This window comes from Dermacentor albipictus, chromosome 1, assembly GCF_038994185.2.
Source record: "Dermacentor albipictus isolate Rhodes 1998 colony chromosome 1, USDA_Dalb.pri_finalv2, whole genome shotgun sequence".
Classification (NCBI taxonomy): domain Eukaryota; kingdom Metazoa; phylum Arthropoda; class Arachnida; order Ixodida; family Ixodidae; genus Dermacentor; species Dermacentor albipictus.
This window is the reverse complement of record NC_091821.1, coordinates 157,192,222-157,211,880: the sequence shown is the minus strand read 5'-3', so window position 1 is coordinate 157,211,880 and position 19,659 is coordinate 157,192,222. Positions and strand designations below refer to the sequence as shown.

Below are 19,659 nucleotides of genomic sequence, written 5' to 3'. Positions count from 1 at the left end.
ATGGGCTCATAGACACCTATGTATTAGAATCCCGTTTTACAGTGAAACCTCGTTACTACGAACACCACATTAAAGGGACACTAAAGGCAAGTACTAAGTCAAGCTAAAGTGATAGATTAGTGTTTGAGAATCTCTAAGGCGTCAGTGTTATTGCGAACAGAGCTGTAATATATGAGAAGTAGAGGTAAATGCAGGGCATGGTTAGACTCCCCCTGGGCATTCAAGCACTTGCCCGATGACAACAGCACTCCTCAGTTAAATTCTGTCGCTAGTACTCAGCTACTCGTCGCAAAAAACATCCTCGTATTGTATAATAAGAGGAAATAAAATACTACTTGTCCAGTTCTATTTCATGTTTAGAATAAAGAAGTAATTGAAATTACCGCTGACAATGATGCGGTCGGTCGAAAGGTTTCGTTTTAAATCAACTGTGCGCCGCCCATGCTTTCACGTTTCAGTACTTTCCCGATTGCATAGTGCTGCGCTGGTTTTTCTGGCTCGTGAAACTCGCACAAACTGCAAGTAGCAGAGAATTCAACTTCCATGTGATGTCACGGGATGTTTCGCCACTTGACCAAAAAGCAACTGCAGCGGTGAATCTGCCGCTCTGTCTTGGCATGGTGCCACCGTCTGTCGTGCACCGTTTTATTCACCGACGGCAGCAAAGGGCAGTGGTGGCGAATGCAATGTCACCATTCCCCAAATTGGGTGGTGGGAGAGTTGAATTTCGAAAAAGCTATTCGGACCCTTCAGATACAATTTTCTCGTAAACTAACAATTTCTCGTATACTAAGTCACCCGTTGTGAGGTTTCTGGAAAGGTATTTAAACAGTTCACATCCACTTTGTATTTGCCTTTAGTGTCCCTTTAACGAATCTGTCAGATTAGCTAACTTTTCAGGAATCCTCTACTGACTTCATATGGTTTCCAATGTGAAAATATTTCACTACTACGAGCTTTAGAATAGCGAATTTTTTAGAATAACGATCGTTATTCAGTTTCCGTGTCACCTTAACAATGCCTCAGTACTACGAACTAATATTTCAGAATCTGGGGAATTTCAGTGTATCCTTCATGGCAGCCAAAACAGAAGGCTAGCAGACGACAAGGCCTAGAAAGCGGACGCTGCGGTGCACGGGTTCCGAAAACTGAGTGGCGTTCAATAACAAAACAAAAGAGAATTAAAAAAAAAATCTGTTGCGGAGGCAACAATGCATCGGATTTTGTGAGTGCATGCTCTGCCCAGGCAAGTGTCGCCTAGCAATGGAGGCGCGTCTCTTCTTTCTTTCACCATTCTTTTTGCACACCCCTCTTTCTTTCGTGCTTCTTTCTGTGGCCATATTAGCTACGTGAGCGGAGAACTGTAACCTCCGTACTCGTGGGATGCCACACGGTCGCACTTTGCACTTTCCGGACAGTGCCGTTTATGCGCGCTTGTGCTTCGGAATAGTTCAGGTGTCCGCCTGCCTCGAGTGAGACAGTGTCCCTGGCAAGGAATGTGAAAAATAAACAACAGTAACACTGCGCTTTGTAGTTGACATGGAGCTTCCATTTTGTCAGTAGTTTTGTCAGCATCAGTGTCTGCTTCGTGCACATCACTCTTATTACACGGTGCTTCGATGGTGCGTGGCGGCAGAATTTATGGAATATAGCAACAGCGTGGGCCGAGAGCCAACAGCAACATTTTCATGGCTAGCTCAAACGGTGACAAATGATAAATTAATGGGTTGATGGGTGGAATGGTTAATTTTGGGGCTTTCAATATAACGACCTTTGAGAATAATGGAACGATTTTCGGCGGTCCCGCATGATTCGTTATATCGAGAATTGAGTGTATATGTCGTCGTTCGTGAAAAATATTGTTTGCAAAATATATTGTGAAAATTAAAGCATTTTCAAAAGTGAGAGTTCAAGAACACAGCCCAAGTTTGTCAATGCAGTGCTCTTCGCACATGTGCTTTCTTTCAACTTAGACATTCTGTTGCCGCAATTTTCGAGCAATTACTTTTACAAGATTCCTTTTCAGGCTTTTTGCGCTTTGTCAGTGGTCAGAGCAACGCTCCACATATGTTATCAGTGGCATCAGCCGGCCATCAATCGAAAAGTATGGCTTAAACATTGCGGCCTGTATCTCTACCATTGTTATGCTGTCACTACAGAAAGACAAAAGTACAGTCAACGCATGTATCGAATTCTCATTGGCGACTGCTAGGTCAACTAGGCTACGCTAGTTTCAGTTACAAGGAGGCACCGGTGGCACGACAAAATGAAACTATCACTATTTCTGCTCATGAACTGCTCACGCTGATGAACTCAGTTAAGCCGAATTTTTGCATATAATGAACAACATGGGAACATTCTTTTGGTTTTCCATAAACTGAATGCAAAAAAAAAGAAAGAAAAAACAGCTAAAGACGAAGCGTGTCAGACGTGCTCTTCGGTTGAGACAAACATACGGAGTGACTGCCACTGCTACCGATCCTGGAGGCTAGGGTGCCTCAATGCGCCGCGCCCGGGGGCATGTGCATCAGGTGACGTGCAAGTGTATGGGTGCTGTAGAGCATACGAAGCTATTGGCCCTCAGTGCGCCTAGACTGTCCAAATCGCAAATCGCATTCAAGACCGGGGTCGCGTGGCCGTGCCGTATGTTGCAGCCACCGGAGTAGAACACTCCCTTGTAAACAATTTGCTTACAAACAAAATTAACAAGCATGGTGTCAGCACGCACAGGCAAACATGAACACATCACACTCGATGACTGGGGACACTCACTGTAAAAAAATTGGCGTTAGGAATCACGGCAGCAGCAGCAAGCGAAGTGACCTTCGCGTCTATTGCTTAATGCAAACTGAGTGGCAAGAACACAGTGCACGCAAAGCTGCAAGCCACTGGCCCAACTAGACTGTGCCCCCAGAGCAGATCGCAATCAAGATAAAGCCCACGTGACTGAAGTGCAACACTCCCCTCCCTTGCTCCCTTCCCCTGTTCAATGCACACGACAGACGGCAGCGCGCTAGGCCCCCATTTCCTCCTTTGCGCATGCGAGATTGATCCACCATCGTCGGCTCACCGTCACACGCTTTCACTTGCACACACAGCATACGGCACACGAGGACGATATTATCACAAGACAAACCTAGTAAGTCCCTATTGCAAATTAAACCTGCCACAATTGCCAGAGGAGGTCATCCCAGTGCGACTCTGCCTACCTTCCTCCATCGCAACGCTTCGCCTCGTTTCTCCTACCCCACTTCGCTCAACATCACCTAGACTTTCTTCTAGGTTGCATTGCTTTACCACATGCTCAGCCTGCTCTTTCATACTTTCGCTAGCTCCGAACCTGCACCGATGATCTGTGAGGTAGCAGATGCCTGCTTTAACTCCCTAGTGAACTTTTTCCAGCAGCACGAAGGCACAGAAGGATTTTTTAAGGTCATTAGGCAAGATGAAATCGTTTGTGGCTGCTTGCCGGTTTGTACAGAAGCGCCAACCATCCATCAGGGACTGGACAAAACCAAGCAAGAGTACCACTCAAAAAACAGTTTTCCATTAGGTTCAGCTAAATAAATGCTTTTTATGTCACTTTTTCCCCGTTTTAAGTCTGCTTCATTTACCGTTTTGAAGATATTTGGATGCATCTGGTCATGTTGCCAATTATTCTTCCGATGAGACAAACTTTTGATAAGACGAACAAATTTTCATTGCCCCTTCGAGTTCACATTAAAGGGAGTCTACTATACTACTTTCAGCTTCGTAATCTCAGTTGCGTTGAAAGGCGACAGTGATCCCGGCACTATGCCAAGAATACCATTGCTCATAGGCACTGTCTTGTGCTGGTCACCTGAAAATGAAGGTATCCCCGAAAGTGACTATACGGGAATACGGCACACCCTTTTTGGCCACTTCTGGAATAGCCACATTTTCTGTCGAATCCGATACTTCGGACTCGTGATTATTCAGACTTCTAGCAGTTCTTGTCGAATCTAAGTGAGCTGTCAGCGACTTTAAATCCTTTAGAGGCTGAGCCATGCATAACAGCGAACAGCATGTTCCCGTGATTTTAACAGCCTGTCCACATAATACGTTCCGTGGGTATTATGGTTTTTTTTTTTGTTGTACCGTGGAAAATGTATTAGACAGTTCTTACTGTACATGCCCACACAAATAAAGTTGTCTGGTTCGCCTTCTGCCTTCACCTTGATCAGGCACTGCTATGTTATGGACCCTGGCAGGTGGGTGTTGTTTACGAGATTCAAATGCGCAGTCTGTCAGTAAGAATATTAACTCTTGTATGCCATTTCAGACGTGCATGACGAGGTTCTCTGGATGCACAACTCCAACTGCCTCTTCCTAATTACTTTTTAGAGTTCCCTGCAGTAAAGGAGAAATGCTACTTGGGGCAAAAAATAAAATACACACACACACACACACACACACACACACACACACACACACACACACACACACACACACACACACACACACACACACACACACACACACACACACACACACACACACACACACACACACACACAGTCGACTCCCGATAATTCGAAGCCGCTTAATTGGAATTTTCGGTTAATTAGAAGTGAAGTGCTGGTCCCGTCAGTTTTGCATGTAATCCTATAGAAGAAATCGTTCGATAATTCGAAGTCCTCATCCAGTAATATTGTTTAATTGGAAGTTAATTTTCAGCCGGGATCCTCGAGGTGACCGTCATTCTTTGGTAGAATATGCAATTTTTCAAGTGTTGCAACAGTTCCCTGCTCCGCGTTGGTGTCATCGCCACCACAGCCGCCCGCAACGCCATCCTTCTTGGAGCGGCGTGATTATTCATTGCTACGGCTGCCGTGGCCTCCGTGATCAACTCCGGCGGGAGGCGAAGCGGCTCCCGCCGGAGGCCACGCGCGGCTGCCACACGTCCACACGTGGCTGGAGCTGATCGCGGAGGCCACGCGGGTGCCATAGGTGCACGCAGCGCTGCATACTGGCAGTGGCGAGATTGTGCGAGATTAGTCTTGCAGCGTGCGCAGCGTATGTCGAGGCGTGTGTTGGTCGAGCGCCTTTGTGCGGGTAGCTCGTAGGCTAGGTTGTTCGACGGGTGATTCGGAATTGACTGTACCTAGTTGCGCAGCTTATAGCCATGGCAAACCGTGGCTCTTATCGCACGCTCAACCTGGCAACGAAAGTCGAGGTTTTGAAGGAAGTAGAAAAGGGAGGTGCCGCCAAACAAGACATAGCGTGGAAGTACGGGATCAAGCCGATCACGCTCTCAAACTACGTCAAGAACAAGCGCACAATAATGGATGCATTTCAGAACGACAAGTCCAAAACTTCTCGGAAGCGAATGCACACCGGCGCTTACCCACAGTTGGAGAAGGCTCTGCTGATTTGGATTAGGGAGGCCAGGAGCAACAAACTTCCTCTCAGCGGAGACATCGTTGCGATGAAAGCCCGAACGCTCGCAGCAATATAGGGGATCAATGACTTCGTTTCGTCAGATGGATGGCTGACGCGCTTTAAAGATTGCCATGACCTGGTTTTCAAGAGCGTGTGTGGTGAAAAGGCGTCCGTTAACCAGGAAACATGCGCCACGTAGAAGGACAGAAAGCTGCGTGAATATCTCACCGAATACAGACCGGAAGACATCTTCAATGCAGATGAGACTGCACTCTTCTATCGGCTTCTACCAGAGAAGACCCTGACATTCAAGGACGACGACTGTGCTGGGGGCAAACGCAGCAAGGAAGAGTGTCGGTGCTGATCGCGGCAAACATGACTGGCATGGAACGATGTCGGTTACTTGTGATAGGGAAAGCCGCGAAGCCGAGATGTTTTAAAGGTGTGAAGACGCTGCCTGTGGACTATGAGGCGAACAAAAAAGCGTGGATGACGGCCGAAATCTTCAAGAGCTGGATAAGCAAATTGGACCGCAAGTTTGCTGCTTCGAACCGCAAGGTGTTGTTCCATGTCAATCACTGCAGTGCTCACGTGAATGTGCCAGCCTTGAGTGCAATACGCCTCGCATTTTTGCCTGCAAACACAACGGCTGTTCTGCAGCCAATGGACCAAGGCATCATCAAGAATCAAGAATCAAGTCCTGTACAGGCGGCACCTCCTCGAGCGCATGATTTTGTGTATGGATATCTCCACAAAGTACGAGGTGAGCCTGCTTAGTGCCATCCACATGTTGGCGCGAGCATGGGATCGTGTGAAGCAAGAAACAATCGCAAACTGCTTCAGGGCTTGCGGTATTGTGCCAGCTTCTTCGGAGGATGCCTCTGAAATTTCAGCGGAGGAAGCGTCAACAAGCGAGCTTCACGGCACTGATTTTGGTGATGCTCGCGGGGACGTCAATTTTTAAGATTACGTCGCCGTAGACAAGGCGGTCGAAACGTGCGGTGCGCTGACGGATAGCGAAACTATAGAGATTATTCGGCCCCAGGAAGCGACCCAGGAAAGCGACGATGACGTTGAAGGCGAGCTGCAACCTAAGGCTGCCGATGTAGCTGCGGGCCTTGCTCTCGCGGAGCGCTTCTTTGCCGCTGAAGGTGACGCGGAAGAAGCATTCCGCCACATCTACAGCCTGCAGAACTTGCTTTCAGCAGCGCGATTCGGCAAGAAGAAGCAAAGCAAGATGACCGACTATTTTTCTTAGAGAAAATACTCGATTTCGCCACAAATAAAGTGCTGTTTTCTGTGTTTTGTGCTTATGGAAGTTCATTTAATTCGAAGTTTTTTGCGGTCCCCGTGAACTCCGTATTAACGGGAGTCGATTGTATATATATATATGTATGTATTAGAGATTTGAAGATACTTTGATTCATATATTTTTTTTATTTAAATTTCAAATATACCATTAGTTTTTGTGCAGCTGCTATATTTTTTAGTTATGTCCTACATGACTGCAAATATACCAATCTTTTTTAAAAAATTTTAATTATGGGGTTTTATGTGCTAAAACCACTTTCTGATCATGAGGCATGCCGTAGAGGAAGACTCCTGAAATTTCTACCACCTGGGGGTTCTTTAACGTGCACCTAAATCTAAGTACACAGGTATTTTCGCATTTTGCCCCCATCGAAACGCGGCCGCTATTGCCAGTATTCGATCCCATGACACCATCGCCACTGAGCACGACGGGTATACCGATCTTTGGAGGCACTTCCTTGTGTATTAAATTTTCCTGAAAAGCTTCATGCTGTAGCTTACTTAGCTCTTTGTAGACTGCCAAGCGCTGATATCTATCCAAACTGCATATATATTTAGTGGAACAACGGAAGAAAAGATTAGTAAACTTAAACTAATTTTTTTTTGCAATCCCATGACAATAACCTTGTACAATGAAACCGCATTAAACCGTAGTTGGCCGAAGCTTGGAAAAAGTACGTCCTAAATGGTAGTACTGCTTAACCAAAATAGCATGAGATAGACCACTTACCTGTCAAAAACGAAACTCAGAGAGAGTATAATGAAAAGGCAAAATCATGCAGTATTTATTCACTTCGCACGACAAAAATCTGTTACTTTCATTTGATGCCGCGGTGGCCTAGCAGCGACGACAGCGGCCTGAAATTTACTGAAGCTGCGAGCCAGCTTTTCAGCCAGCCCCCCTCTTCTCGGCAAGCACTTGCATGGCAGATTCCTCGTTGGCGTTGCATATTCTCCATGCACAGGTGCGGAGAATACGATTGCATTCATGAGGCTGACATAATGCGCAGATTCTGCCACTGTTGGGCCTTAATCGCCTGTGCTGTCGCTTTCTGTGTCGCCACTATCACTGTCGTTAGGCAACACTTCGGCAACCACAGAGGCAACGATGGCAAAAAGTCGAACCTCGTAGCCGATATCTCTACACGGTCGCAGCAGAGCTGCCGAGCAACTTCTTTGCATTCGAAATGCCGCACACCGTAGTCAACGGAAGATTCCTGTAGCGTGCCAGCACCGACTTCTTCGCGCCACTTTTCATAGCACGAACAATGTTAAATTTTTTTTGCTATGCTGAGCACCCGGAGTTTTTTATCCAATCATGATGCGAGTCCTAGCTTGCACGACGTGGCAACGCTCTCTGGCATGGTGCTGAGATGATGTTGATGTGGCTTCATGCGGAAACGAACAGGGTGCTTGGAGGCCGTTCCAATCTCTGAGGCTGATGGTAACGACGCACCGCCGCGATTGGCGAAGAAAAGTGGAAACACTACGTGTTAACCGATACATATGCAATAAGCTGGAACTGTTTATGCGGATACAAAACACGTTATGTTCAATGGCTGCCGAGTCGGGGATCTGACTTTACTACTTTTAAAACGAAACTACTGTTTAAGTGGGTACGGTTTAACAAGGTCTTACTGTACACTTATAATTGACCTTGTGGGGATGCGAGACTCTCTCGCGTACCCTGATATATTGTTTTCTTTGCATGTACAGAGCTCAGTGCCAGCGGCGCGGTTGGTTGGGTGCAAAAGGGAGAAGGCTGTTCTCTTCAGTTTGGGGTCGGCAAGCTGCGCGGACATTCTGCGCGTGCACCGATCCATGCTTCTGCGAGACTGTCTCGTGAGGCCTTGTTTGAATGCGCCACCATTCGTGTGACCGTACGTGCAAGTGACCAGGCGTTGGTGTCCAGCATGGGGTAAACACATTAGCTCGGTATCCGGTCGCAGTGAGTTGGACTTCCTCGATATGTCGCGTGCCCATCGGCATGTTTGGTGTATAGTATTTAGGCTTGCAGGCATTAGTGTATGAAAGGTGCAATAAATGCCCCTGTGATTGTTTGCACTACTGTGTCATCGTTCCTTTGTCCCAAGAGCACGGGTGAGACCCCCACAACCTATACTAATGAAATTTGACATACATGCTCTTCAATATATGTAGCATGCTGATATCTACTTGAAATTGCAATACCTCTTGACAGTAGCTATGAAAGTACAAAGTTATATTTCACGGGATTGTGAAAAAAATTACTTAAGGTGTCCAGATTTTTTTTGCATAGTTCCAGTAATTGTACATGTTGTTTTGGATAGATATGGGCACTTTGCAGTCTACAATGAGCTAAATAAGCTAAAGCACGATGCTTTTTGTGAAAATTTTATCCAGAAGGAAGTGCTTAAAAAATTTACTATCATTTGCAGTTGTGTAGGACACAATGAAAAAAATGTAGCAGTCACAAAAATTAATGACATACCTATTTGAAATCTACATAAAAAATCCTATATTTTCAAATCTCTAGTACAAATTTTTTTTTTCGAGTAGCATCTTCCCAGTTGAGCATGCTTGAGCTGGAAAGGGATGGGATGTAACTTCGTACCTTAGTTTGTTTTTTTTGTCATCCCTTCCTTTTGTTTCTCCATGTAAAATGCAGATCAAGAGAACTACAAACATTTAGATTTAGTGTGCTGCATAACTCGATTTCCAGGTGTTTTGCTATGATGATACAGCAAAAGCTCGTTAATTCACAACTAATTAATTTGAAACTTCGGATAATTCAAAGTAGCTGCCGCAGTCCATTCAACTATGTATCGAAAGCAATATGTAACGCATCCTGCTAATTCACACCGAAATCATCACTGCCACAGATAATTCGAATTCCGAGACGTCGGCTGCTCTCTTCAGAGCGTTCGCAGAATGATTCCCAACCTGCGTGCCGCTTCGAATAGTTGTCTGTGACTTCTGGCAAAGTGGCGTGAGCACCCTTTTTTTTCTTTGTACCATGCACTGTGGGTTGACGCGACAAACGTGCGGATAGAGCAAGAGCCATCTTGACGGACCACATTGACCGTGTGTGGTTTTGTTGGCTGCGCCAGTGCGTCGAACTATATACGTTGTTCTCGCCAATGTAATGTAGCGTGTGCATAAGCATGTTCACACTTTTTTGTATAACTTGAATTTTCGTAGCATCCCCGTGAATTTCGAATTGCAGAGCTTTTACTGTACTCATTTTGATCAGTCTATTATAGGGAAATAGTTGAGTAACTGCTCATGCTGATAGCAGCACATGAATACACACAGGCTTACAAGAAGAGGAACCAGTCTCATTAGAATGTACAGTAGAACCTCATTCATACATTTTTGAGGAAGGGGGGGGGGGCAATGAAAAACAGCATACTAACCGGCAAAACATACAATCCGCAGTCACCAAAAAATTTGGCAGACCCAGCTGCAGTTGACGTCGCATAATTCAAAGTGTTGGAGCATGAGACCCCATGTGCCGAGCTGGTGGAGCCTGAATTGATGGGGCCTGAGTGGCCCGAGACGTGTTGTCGTTTTTGTGGCTTCGGCAAACTTCCATTTGCGCTTCTCAAATTTTTCTCAAAAGTTTCCTGAGGCAATGGATTTTGGTGGGAAGTTTTGATGTGCCCGTTCTACGAGGATCATTATGGCGTGAGACACCGACGTGCTTCGACTTGGTGGAGCATGAGCAGCCTGAGGCGTGTGCTTTGTCATTTTCCTGTTGTGTAATGTTTTAAGACTGCAATGGAAACTGTAACGAAGTTGAACTGGTGGGCAACGTGGGAGAAAGATGCCACCAGAGCAAAACATGATGCTCACTTCATGCTGCCTGCAGCAGGGAACAGCAGAGGGTTTGGGTTATAATCTATTAAAAGCATGCTACCGTATACGCTTCAAATGGCACTACACCACACCAGCTGTAAAGATAAATGAAGATGCTTATCGCAATTGGGTTGGCGGCGAAAGTTGTGAACACAACGTGCAATGACCTGTGAGGAAATTTTCTGGTAGCGGAACAAGAAAGTGAGTACGTGCTGGTATTTTCATGCGACACTGGGGGGCAAGTATTGTGGGGAAGCTGCTATGGTGAGCGCCTACTGCCCCAACAACGTGGACCTTGAGCCTTTTCTTGTTTACAGAGGACCCAGCGGCCAGAAAATGTATCATACTACAGTCAAACCTCATTAATACGTAGTCGGCCGAGAAAGACGTTTAGGTACGTGCTAAATGATGTACGAATAAGCCGCCAGTGTGAGTTTAGAAGCTGCTTACCGGCCGGAAAAGAGCTATGTCACGATGTTCTCAAACACACACATTCAGACAGGCTTTATTTGTGGTTAGGCAGCAAAAAATCGGTGATCTTCACTTGCCGCCGTGGCGGCCTCGCCGTGACATCTTCGAACTCAGTAAGGCCGTGAGCGAGTTTGTGCACGAGGCCCCGCTTCTCTGCGACAGGTCGCACGACGCTCAAAGCACGCACCGCGTCAGATAATCAAGGGGCGTTGTCCACTTCCACATCATCGTCATCACTTTCGCTTGAAGATGGACGAGGTGCGACGCCGGAAACAATGTCGCTATCTGAGAACTCTGCGGATGTAATAATGTCGACTTCTCGACATACACGACAACATAAACACGACACGCCGAAGCAAAGACCGTTGAATACCATGACTGCAAACACACTGGGGGAATGAAGAAAAAAAATTCACGCAGGAACTTCTCTGGGAGTTGTCTAAGTATGCATAAGCATTGTGCCACTTGCTTATACCTTTATGCAGCCCGGTCTCATTATAAATGTTGTGAAACTTGATCCGGCCAGTACAAACAAACGACAGCGTTGCGGCAACAGGAACTGGGGCACACGGAGGTGCAAAGTGCATTGATAACGCAAGCAAAGTATTGCAGGTGGCGGCGCCCGGTGTGCTGATGACGTTCCGACCATTATAAGCCGTTATCGGTTGTTAGAACCTCATCCATCCGCGTCGAACCATTATGAACGTGATCAAACGTACACCGGCGGTGCCTGTGCACATGGCACTGCCACGCAGACCGTATCGTGAAAATGATCTGCGATACGGACAGAAAGTGCCGACTGCTAATAGCTCCACGCTCTGCGTTTCCGCCGCTGAGTGCTGAAGAGAGACGCGCGGGCCCACATCTTGAAAGCAACCTGCGAAAGGGGCAGGGTGCGGCTAGTGCCGAGAGCTTCGTGAGCACTGCGTTCTTGCCGTCTAGTTCGCGTTGAGGTGACAGGCAGCGTGATGGTACAGTCTGGTACAGTTGCTCGCTGCAGCAGGCTTTATCTTGAAAGTGGTCGTCTTGCGGGACGGACAGACGGAGAGACATTTTCCTAGTTGGGTAAGCACAGAAATGCCTAAGCATTAAAAAAAAAAATGTGCTTCTACACAGTTACTACTTGGATTGGATTGGATTGGGTTCGATGGCGACAGCGAATTGACACCCCTACCAGCAGTTTCTTTGCGTTACCGGAAGCGAATCTCGAAGGCCATGCTTCTGTGCGCTGCAATCACCAACAGCCGTATGAGCAGGAACTACGTCATGGCGGCCATGTTTAAACGTCACTATCGCTGGCAGCTGTAATCCGGGTGTCGCAATCGGAGAAGCGAACGTTTGCGCACATGAGATTTTGCCTATTTTGTGCCTGTGCATGTCGAACAAGAAAGAAAGTAGTACGCACTAACCGTCTGGTGGGCACTGAGCGACTACGGCTTAAGCGGTCAGCCAATACATGGAGTTCAATGGGGGCTGGGTAGGGGAATCTTCGCGACTTCATTTAAACTGCAATTACACATTAGGCGGGTACACATTAACAAAGTTTGACTGTATCGCAGTTTGGTGGTGCATTGAATGTTGGTCCCGAAAGATTGTGGTTTCCGGGAACGTATTAACCGGTAAAAAAAGAAACGTTACTGTATTGGGTAATTTTTGCATTCTCGATAGCAAATGTTGACACCGAGAAATTGTACAAAACAGGATTGCATCAATGAGGTTCTACTGTACTATGGTTTTATGGCACTACCTGTTATCACTCAGCTAAAGGAACCAGTTTTGCCATAGGGATAATGGAAGTCCCTTATTCATGGGCACCAGCACACTTGAATGCAGGAGTGCAGTTCTGGTGCTCAAGCATTGCTATAGAGTGGGCCTGGTTTGATGCAGTAAGCTAAGGCAAGCAATGAAAGAGGAACACGTTCCTTGTCATTTTGTATAGCGTTAGCGAGAGTGTGTGTGTGTGTGTGTGACAGGCCAAGTGGCTGGCATGGGCAAATGTAAGTAGCAAACTCAAAAAGCTGCAATTCCACCTGGCTATTGTTCTATAGTACATTTGTACTTGCTTTCTGTTTTATTAAACTTGATCTTCATGTTACAATCCATCATAGAAATGTCAGCATTAATAAATAAATAAGCAGGAAAATATGTATCCCTTGTACTTTTGCTATGGTTGTCTTTTACATTTCATGTGTCCGAAAGGTGTAATGTTCAACATCAAAATGTGCTATCATTCTAGAAGAAAACAAATATGTTTACCATGCTAACTGTAGCTACACCTATAGTCGCATTATACAGTGAAAGCTCGTTAATTCGAACTTCAATAATTCAAATTTATGGATAATTCGAACTGTATGATTTGGTCCGGCCAAGTTCCACAGAAGTCTATGTATAAAAAAGTCCGTTAATTCGAACGCGAGAAGGTTCCCTCACGGATAATTCGAACTACGCTCGCCTGGCACACGGCCAGAGAAACGCGCCTACTGGCTACAAACAAGGCTACATCGCCTCCGGAATGGAGACAACGGCGAGAGAAGGCAAAATCGGAAAAAATCTGACCGGCGCGGGGTCAGCCAGAAAGCAGCGGCGGCTGCCACCTCTCCGCTCTACGTAACCTCTGAAACTTCTTGTCCGTTGCGAATCTCGGAGGCTTTGCAAATCTTGTGCAGCTGCTAATGTTGTGCGGAGATAGCGCGGCAAGCACCAAAACACAGCGACTCAAGTGCGTTTCAGCTGCGCTTGCAATCAAGAACCAACGAATCGGGGCCTTCGCCACCTTCACATGTTCAGCGTCTTTGTCTCGGCAGTCTTCATCGGTTGTGCCCGTCTGTTTTCAGCTTAGGAGGTATCGGCCGTCGCGATTCATTATGATGGTGTTAAGCCTCGGCTAACGTTCGTTTCGGTGGACATCGGTGGTGTGGCACAGTCGGACCCAGAGCTTCGACTTGAAGAGGGCGTGTGCCCGCGGCACGCGCCATCACTTTCTGACACGCCAAATTTCTGACATGCCCTAATCCTTCCAAATGGCAGTGTACTGTTGCTCTCCTTCACTTTCGTTAGTTCGAACTTTCGTTAATTCGAATTGAAGCGGCTTCCCCTTGCGGTTCGAATTAACGAGCTTTTACTGTATACATGTGCACAAGCCAAAAATTTTCTAGCCAGCTGTCACAATTTTGCAACACTTAGGCATGAGAAAGCTGTACTGTGGTGCCACACATAGTTGTCCAGTAAAATCATGCTAATGTGTCACTGCCTCTAATTAATAAAATGCTCTGGGAACTGAGTTTATAATGACACTCAACACTTCCAAGGAAATCTCATGGTTACATCCATTCAGGAGAACATAGACTGTTTTACAAGCTACCATAACATGCGAGATAAGTTCACCTTCAGAGTGATATTGTATGTTTCCTGCTTCGTTCAGACAAGCAACACTTGGTTCAAGTGCTAATGGCAGCATACCAAATTTGCTCGAATCTAACGCGAACTTTTTTACCAATAAAACAGGTAAAAAAATTGTGCACACGTTAGAATCGAGTACGACCTTAAATCTGCGCTACCATATCGCCATCGGCATTTCAAGATGGCCACCTCGTACGCACTTCGAGCCTAAGTGCCATAGCTGCCTTCATATGCTGTAGTATGTTTGCTCAGGTTAGTCCACCGGCCGTCTTCCCGTTTTCTGTGTTTGCTCTATTAGCATGGAAGTGCCGACTGCGGAGACAAGCCAAGTGTTCAATCACGATGACGCAATTAAAGGAAAGTGATCATGTATGCTGAGACGGATGAAAATTGGGCCACATCGCGGGCGTTCGGAGTTCCCAAAACTTCCGTGCAGGACTGGCAGAAAAAGGAGAGGCGTTCTACACTGGTGGCTGCTGCACAGTACCATAATGAAGTGCACAGTACTGTTAAGAACTTTTTCTTAGGTCACAGCAAACGGGTGTGCATTACAATCGAGAAATACAGTAGTCTGCTGAATAAGGAGGTATATTTGACATGTCCAAAAAGTGTTGCAAGGCCCTTCCCACACATGTAATGTTTGGCGTTTCTACGTAGAATGCCAAACATTACAACTCTACATGTACACTACAACACTACAACTCTACGCCAACTTCAACTCTACATCTCTTGTAGAGTAACCAGTATAATCTTTAGAGGCATATTGCATAACCCTTGCAAATACTGACCCAAGGCTTCAATGAGCTCCTTCAAGCGGGTTTCCGAGCTTGTACGGGCTCTCTCACTGCGTTCTACCTGTCGCAGCAACTTGCCCACGTCCAGCAGGGCTCCATCATGGAAGACCAGTTTAGCCCCAGCCGCACCAGCAGATTCCAAGGCAGTTGAAGGGTCAGTAGCACTACTTTCTTGCAAGCCATCCTCAGACTTCAGCAGGAGACCACGGTTGCCTGCCAATAAGAAACCAATAGACTATTACAGAACATGACGAAAACTGTGGCAAGCATTATGCCTGCCTTACATTGGTACCTTGCGAGAAATTTAATACAAAAAATTGAATTTTCTACTGCTACCATCACTCAGAACCAGGTAACATATGAAGCTCTTAAAAATTGGCCTCACACAAAATATCACATTCGGTTTACCAAAGAGGCGCTTGCACCATAATTTTCAATATCAACACCCAAACAATGAAAGTCAGAGATACAGGAGCACCTACTTTGTTTTGTCTCGTGTGTCCATGTTTCTTAGCATGCATGTGTGCGTGCTGAACCTTCTAAGATAAACATGTGCCAAATAGACCAAAAACAAAGCCTATTCAATTGCAAGAGAGAAATAGAGCAACTATAAATTAGAACTGGTTTGCGCAGAAGTTACCAACATAACGTTCAAACTTTGGCTCATCACCTTTTCAGCCTATGTGCTTTTTGTGTGATACTACCTCCCTTCGCTCCTGAACTGAATTGCATATCAAATACAGTGGAATCTCGATGATACGAATCTCACGGGGTCACGAAAAATATTCGTATTAGCTGAAATTCGAATCATCGAAACAATTAAAGATAGCTAAATTAAAGAGTCAGAGGTGAACTCACTCAGGCACACGTACGTAAAAAGCATTTATTTCTTGAAGAAAAAGTCTTTAATGTCATTGTGCCTCTTTTTCTTTGTCAGGTCACTTAGCAGACTTTGTTCAAATCCATAAAAACGCGTGCACGTGTCGTCGCTGATTTCATCCGCGGCCATAGCACGCCTCAGAACTTCAAGCGCGTGCAGCGTTTCAGCCGCCGGTGGTGGACGGCCCATGTCTAACACAAAGAATGCGGTCCGAAGCACAGTAGCTACTCCGTCCGATGGCACGTGGAAAAGGAGGAAAAGCACAAAAGCAACAAAGGCCCCACCGCTACAAACTCTTCGCGCCCAGTCGCGGCCTCCGCACTGTGCGCGCCTCCGCACCGAAAGAGAAGGGGAGAAATCACGTGACTGCGCACTGTTTTCTTTCGTGGCAGTCGGTGGCGCGGCGTTTATTAAGGTGAAAGCTTTGGCTCATTCATGCTCATGGTCGCATCCGACCGTGCATGGAATCGTGCCAACTGTGGCCTCTTCTCCGTGCAGCGGCTCAACCTCCTCCCCTCCTTAAACCGGCGCGCCGGTGGGGGGCGCCGCTGTGCATAGCAACCGTAGCGTCACGCAGCGGTAGAACGAGCTTGGCACGTCGGCCATGCGTCGGCAGTGGAAGCTGCACCGCCGCTCCTTCGACAGACGTCTCGTTGCAGTTTAGTGCGTGAGACGCATGGCTCCGAAGTGGTCCAGTGATTCCGCGCCACGCGGTTCGAAGAAGCGGCAGTGGACGCCTGATTCCCCCAACACCGAACGCCAGAAGAACAAGGAGCGAATGAATGTGCATGCGACGACTGAACATGTCACCAGATGCGAAAGCAAGGGAGGGAGAACGGAAACGCCAACAGCGACTGATTAGATCGTTGGGTACCAAAGGCAGGGAAGCAGAACGAAAGCGGCAGCAGCGACAGGCGATATCGCCTAACACCAAGGCGAATGAATTGGAGCGCAGACAGCAGCAGTAACTGGCTTTCGCCAAGCACAATTTAGAATTTTTAGTGTCTTCGGTAATTTTCGTATCAACCGACGCGGGTTGAAAATTGATTCGTAATAACTGTTCTCTAGCACGTTGCAAAGTAATGGGGCTCAGCTGGAACCACAGAAAATTCGTATCATCCAGAAATTCGTATTAGCCGTGATCGTATCATCGAGATTCCACTGTACCTCCTTTCAAGCAGAAGGTATCTGAACTGGCACCTATACTGACATGCGTGCTAGACATGCAAGTTTACAGAAGCCAGCCTGACTTTGTGACAAATAAGCTGCTCAACAAAATATGAAATATGATTCTGAAGAGCACACATGAAATACAGTCTGCGTCCGTTACAACGGACCTGCATACAACAGACTTTTGGATATAACGGACCACATTTCAACCTTAGTTTGGTCTGCCTATTTTATTAATGCAACGAAGTTCGCTTTTAACGGACCACTCTACAGCGGACTATCGGCTACAGCGGTTGAAATCCGCGGCAATTTTTGTCAATATCGGCCGTATAAAACAGACTTTTGCCGTGTCGACATGGGCTGGCAACTGACTTGCGAGGGTCAGCCGACAATTGCGGCTCAATATCGCGCATGCGAGATAGGAAGGCGGGGCAGAAACGCGCCGGCTTTTGAGCGCAAGGCACGAGGGGCGGGGGGGTGAGGGGAGGTGAAGGAGAGAGGGTTCTGGTGGCTGCTGTTGGCCACGCGGGTACAGTATCTTGAAAACAATCTGCGATGTGAACAAAGCGCTTGCCCGCGCAGGCGTCGTATCTTGAAAGCGATCTATGATGTGAACACAGTGCATGCTTGCGCGGGTGCCGTATATTGAAAGCAATCTGCAATGTGGACGAAGTGCGCGCCCACGCGGGCGTTGTATCTAAAAACGACCTGCGATGTGGACAATGTGCGGTCAGTGCCGGTAGCTTCACATGGGCTGTGCTTTCGACGTTTAGTTCGCGTTGAAGCGAGCGATAGCACTGAGGTCAATTCACCCGCTGTTGCTGCCGCACTACCTCATTCCAATGTTTTGACAGTGACTTTTCGCGGTGATTGAGCGAGATGTGTTCGTGTTAACCTATGCACGCGTGACACAGTGCTTGTTCATTTAGTTAGTAAGCGAATGTTTACAACTTTATATGGCCGATAAAACTACTATCTATACTTCACATAGCTGTCTACTAATTTGCTGTCGCAATCGATGCTTCACCTTTCGGGCGAAACTGCGATTTTTTTCTTTTTTGCTTGTTTGTTCTGTACTTTGCACGTTCGTCACTCACTCCTTACAATAACATTGTTACACATTGCGAGCACAGTTTCGGAAGTGAGGAATTTCGGATATTACGGACTTCAAATAAACCGGACAATTTTTGTTGGATTATCAGCGTTCGTTGTAACACTGCAGTTGACTAGTTCAAATTTAACCAAAGTATAGGATCTCATTTGCTTATGCATGCCTTCGCTGCAGAAAGGAGACCCATGAAACTACTTATAGAGACAATGAATCCAAAAGTAACAATTCTTTCGAATGAGCAAACAATAATTCTTGAAGCATAAAATACTCGTATACCCATGGCTATGATTTGCAGGTCTTGTTCTGATGGCTGCTCATCTCCAGGCACTTCATCCTCATCCACCATTTCTTGATCAGCCACAGGTGCTTCCTCAACAATGTCCTCGGGACAAACTGGTGCATCAGTTAGGCTTCTGTATCGCACTGTTTCCCGCTTTGATACTTTCTGAAGAAGACGGCGAACCTGTACATGCACAAGCATACACAAAATATACGTTTAGTGCAGTTATATGCATCAGTAAACTAGGTTACCAGTAATGGGGACAGTGATTTGAGATTAAATAGAAAAACAAGTAAATCTAATGCCATGTCGGAGGCTTAATGACGCAACGCATTTTCCAGTTAGCGAGGTAAAAGTAGCGGATGACATGAGCAAAGCCTCATTGCCTGTGGCCAGCCCCACCACCTCGGCGCCAGCTTAGCCCACTCCTTGAAGTTTTGTTTTCTGCCATTATTGGGAAGTGAGCATAAGGCAGCGTGGGCAGTTTCGTGGTCCTCACTAGTTGTGTGCTAGCACGTAGCAATATTTCACGACTCACACCATTTCTGCATCGTGCTATGGTGCACGAATACTTCAAAAAACAAGTCTTTCTTCTAATTGTAACTTCTTTTAATTAGAACAAATTTTCAGGCCCCTTCGAGTTCGAATTACCGAGATTCGGCTGTACTATATGTAGATCTAACACACACACATTGGAATCCATGTGATGTAAAGCTTTAGAGAAGCGGTTCAATAAATGTTATACAACTAAGAATGTCGCATCGCATACAATTCTGTTTAACCAGTTGCAGTAGCTTACTGGCTATGGTGTTGCAGTGCTGCACAAGAGGTCGCTTATTTGACCCCAGCGTCGGTGGCCAAATTTTTATGGGGGGCAAAATTCAGCAACACGTGCATTTAGATCTGGGTGCACATTAAAGAACCCCAGGTGCTCAAACTCAATCAGAAGTCCCCCACTACGGTGTCTCATAATCAGACTGTGGTTCTGGCACATAAAACCACA

At 46.5% G+C, this 19,659-nt stretch overlaps 1 protein-coding gene across 3 annotated transcripts in view; it reads right to left on the bottom strand.

Annotated features, from left to right (window-relative positions):
- Positions 1-19,659, bottom strand: part of LOC135916572 (cell division cycle and apoptosis regulator protein 1-like) — a 236,534-nt gene that overhangs the window by 8,745 nt on the left and 208,130 nt on the right. For all 3 annotated transcript variants that reach the window (XM_065450003.1, XM_065450005.1, XM_065450004.1), the window contains 2 exons: positions 18,653-18,839; positions 15,210-15,428 (listed from right to left, as the gene is read on the bottom strand). In XM_065450003.1, coding sequence (XP_065306075.1) covers positions 15,210-15,428; positions 18,653-18,839 — 406 coding nt within the window. The remainder of the gene's footprint in view (positions 1-15,209; positions 15,429-18,652; positions 18,840-19,659) is intronic.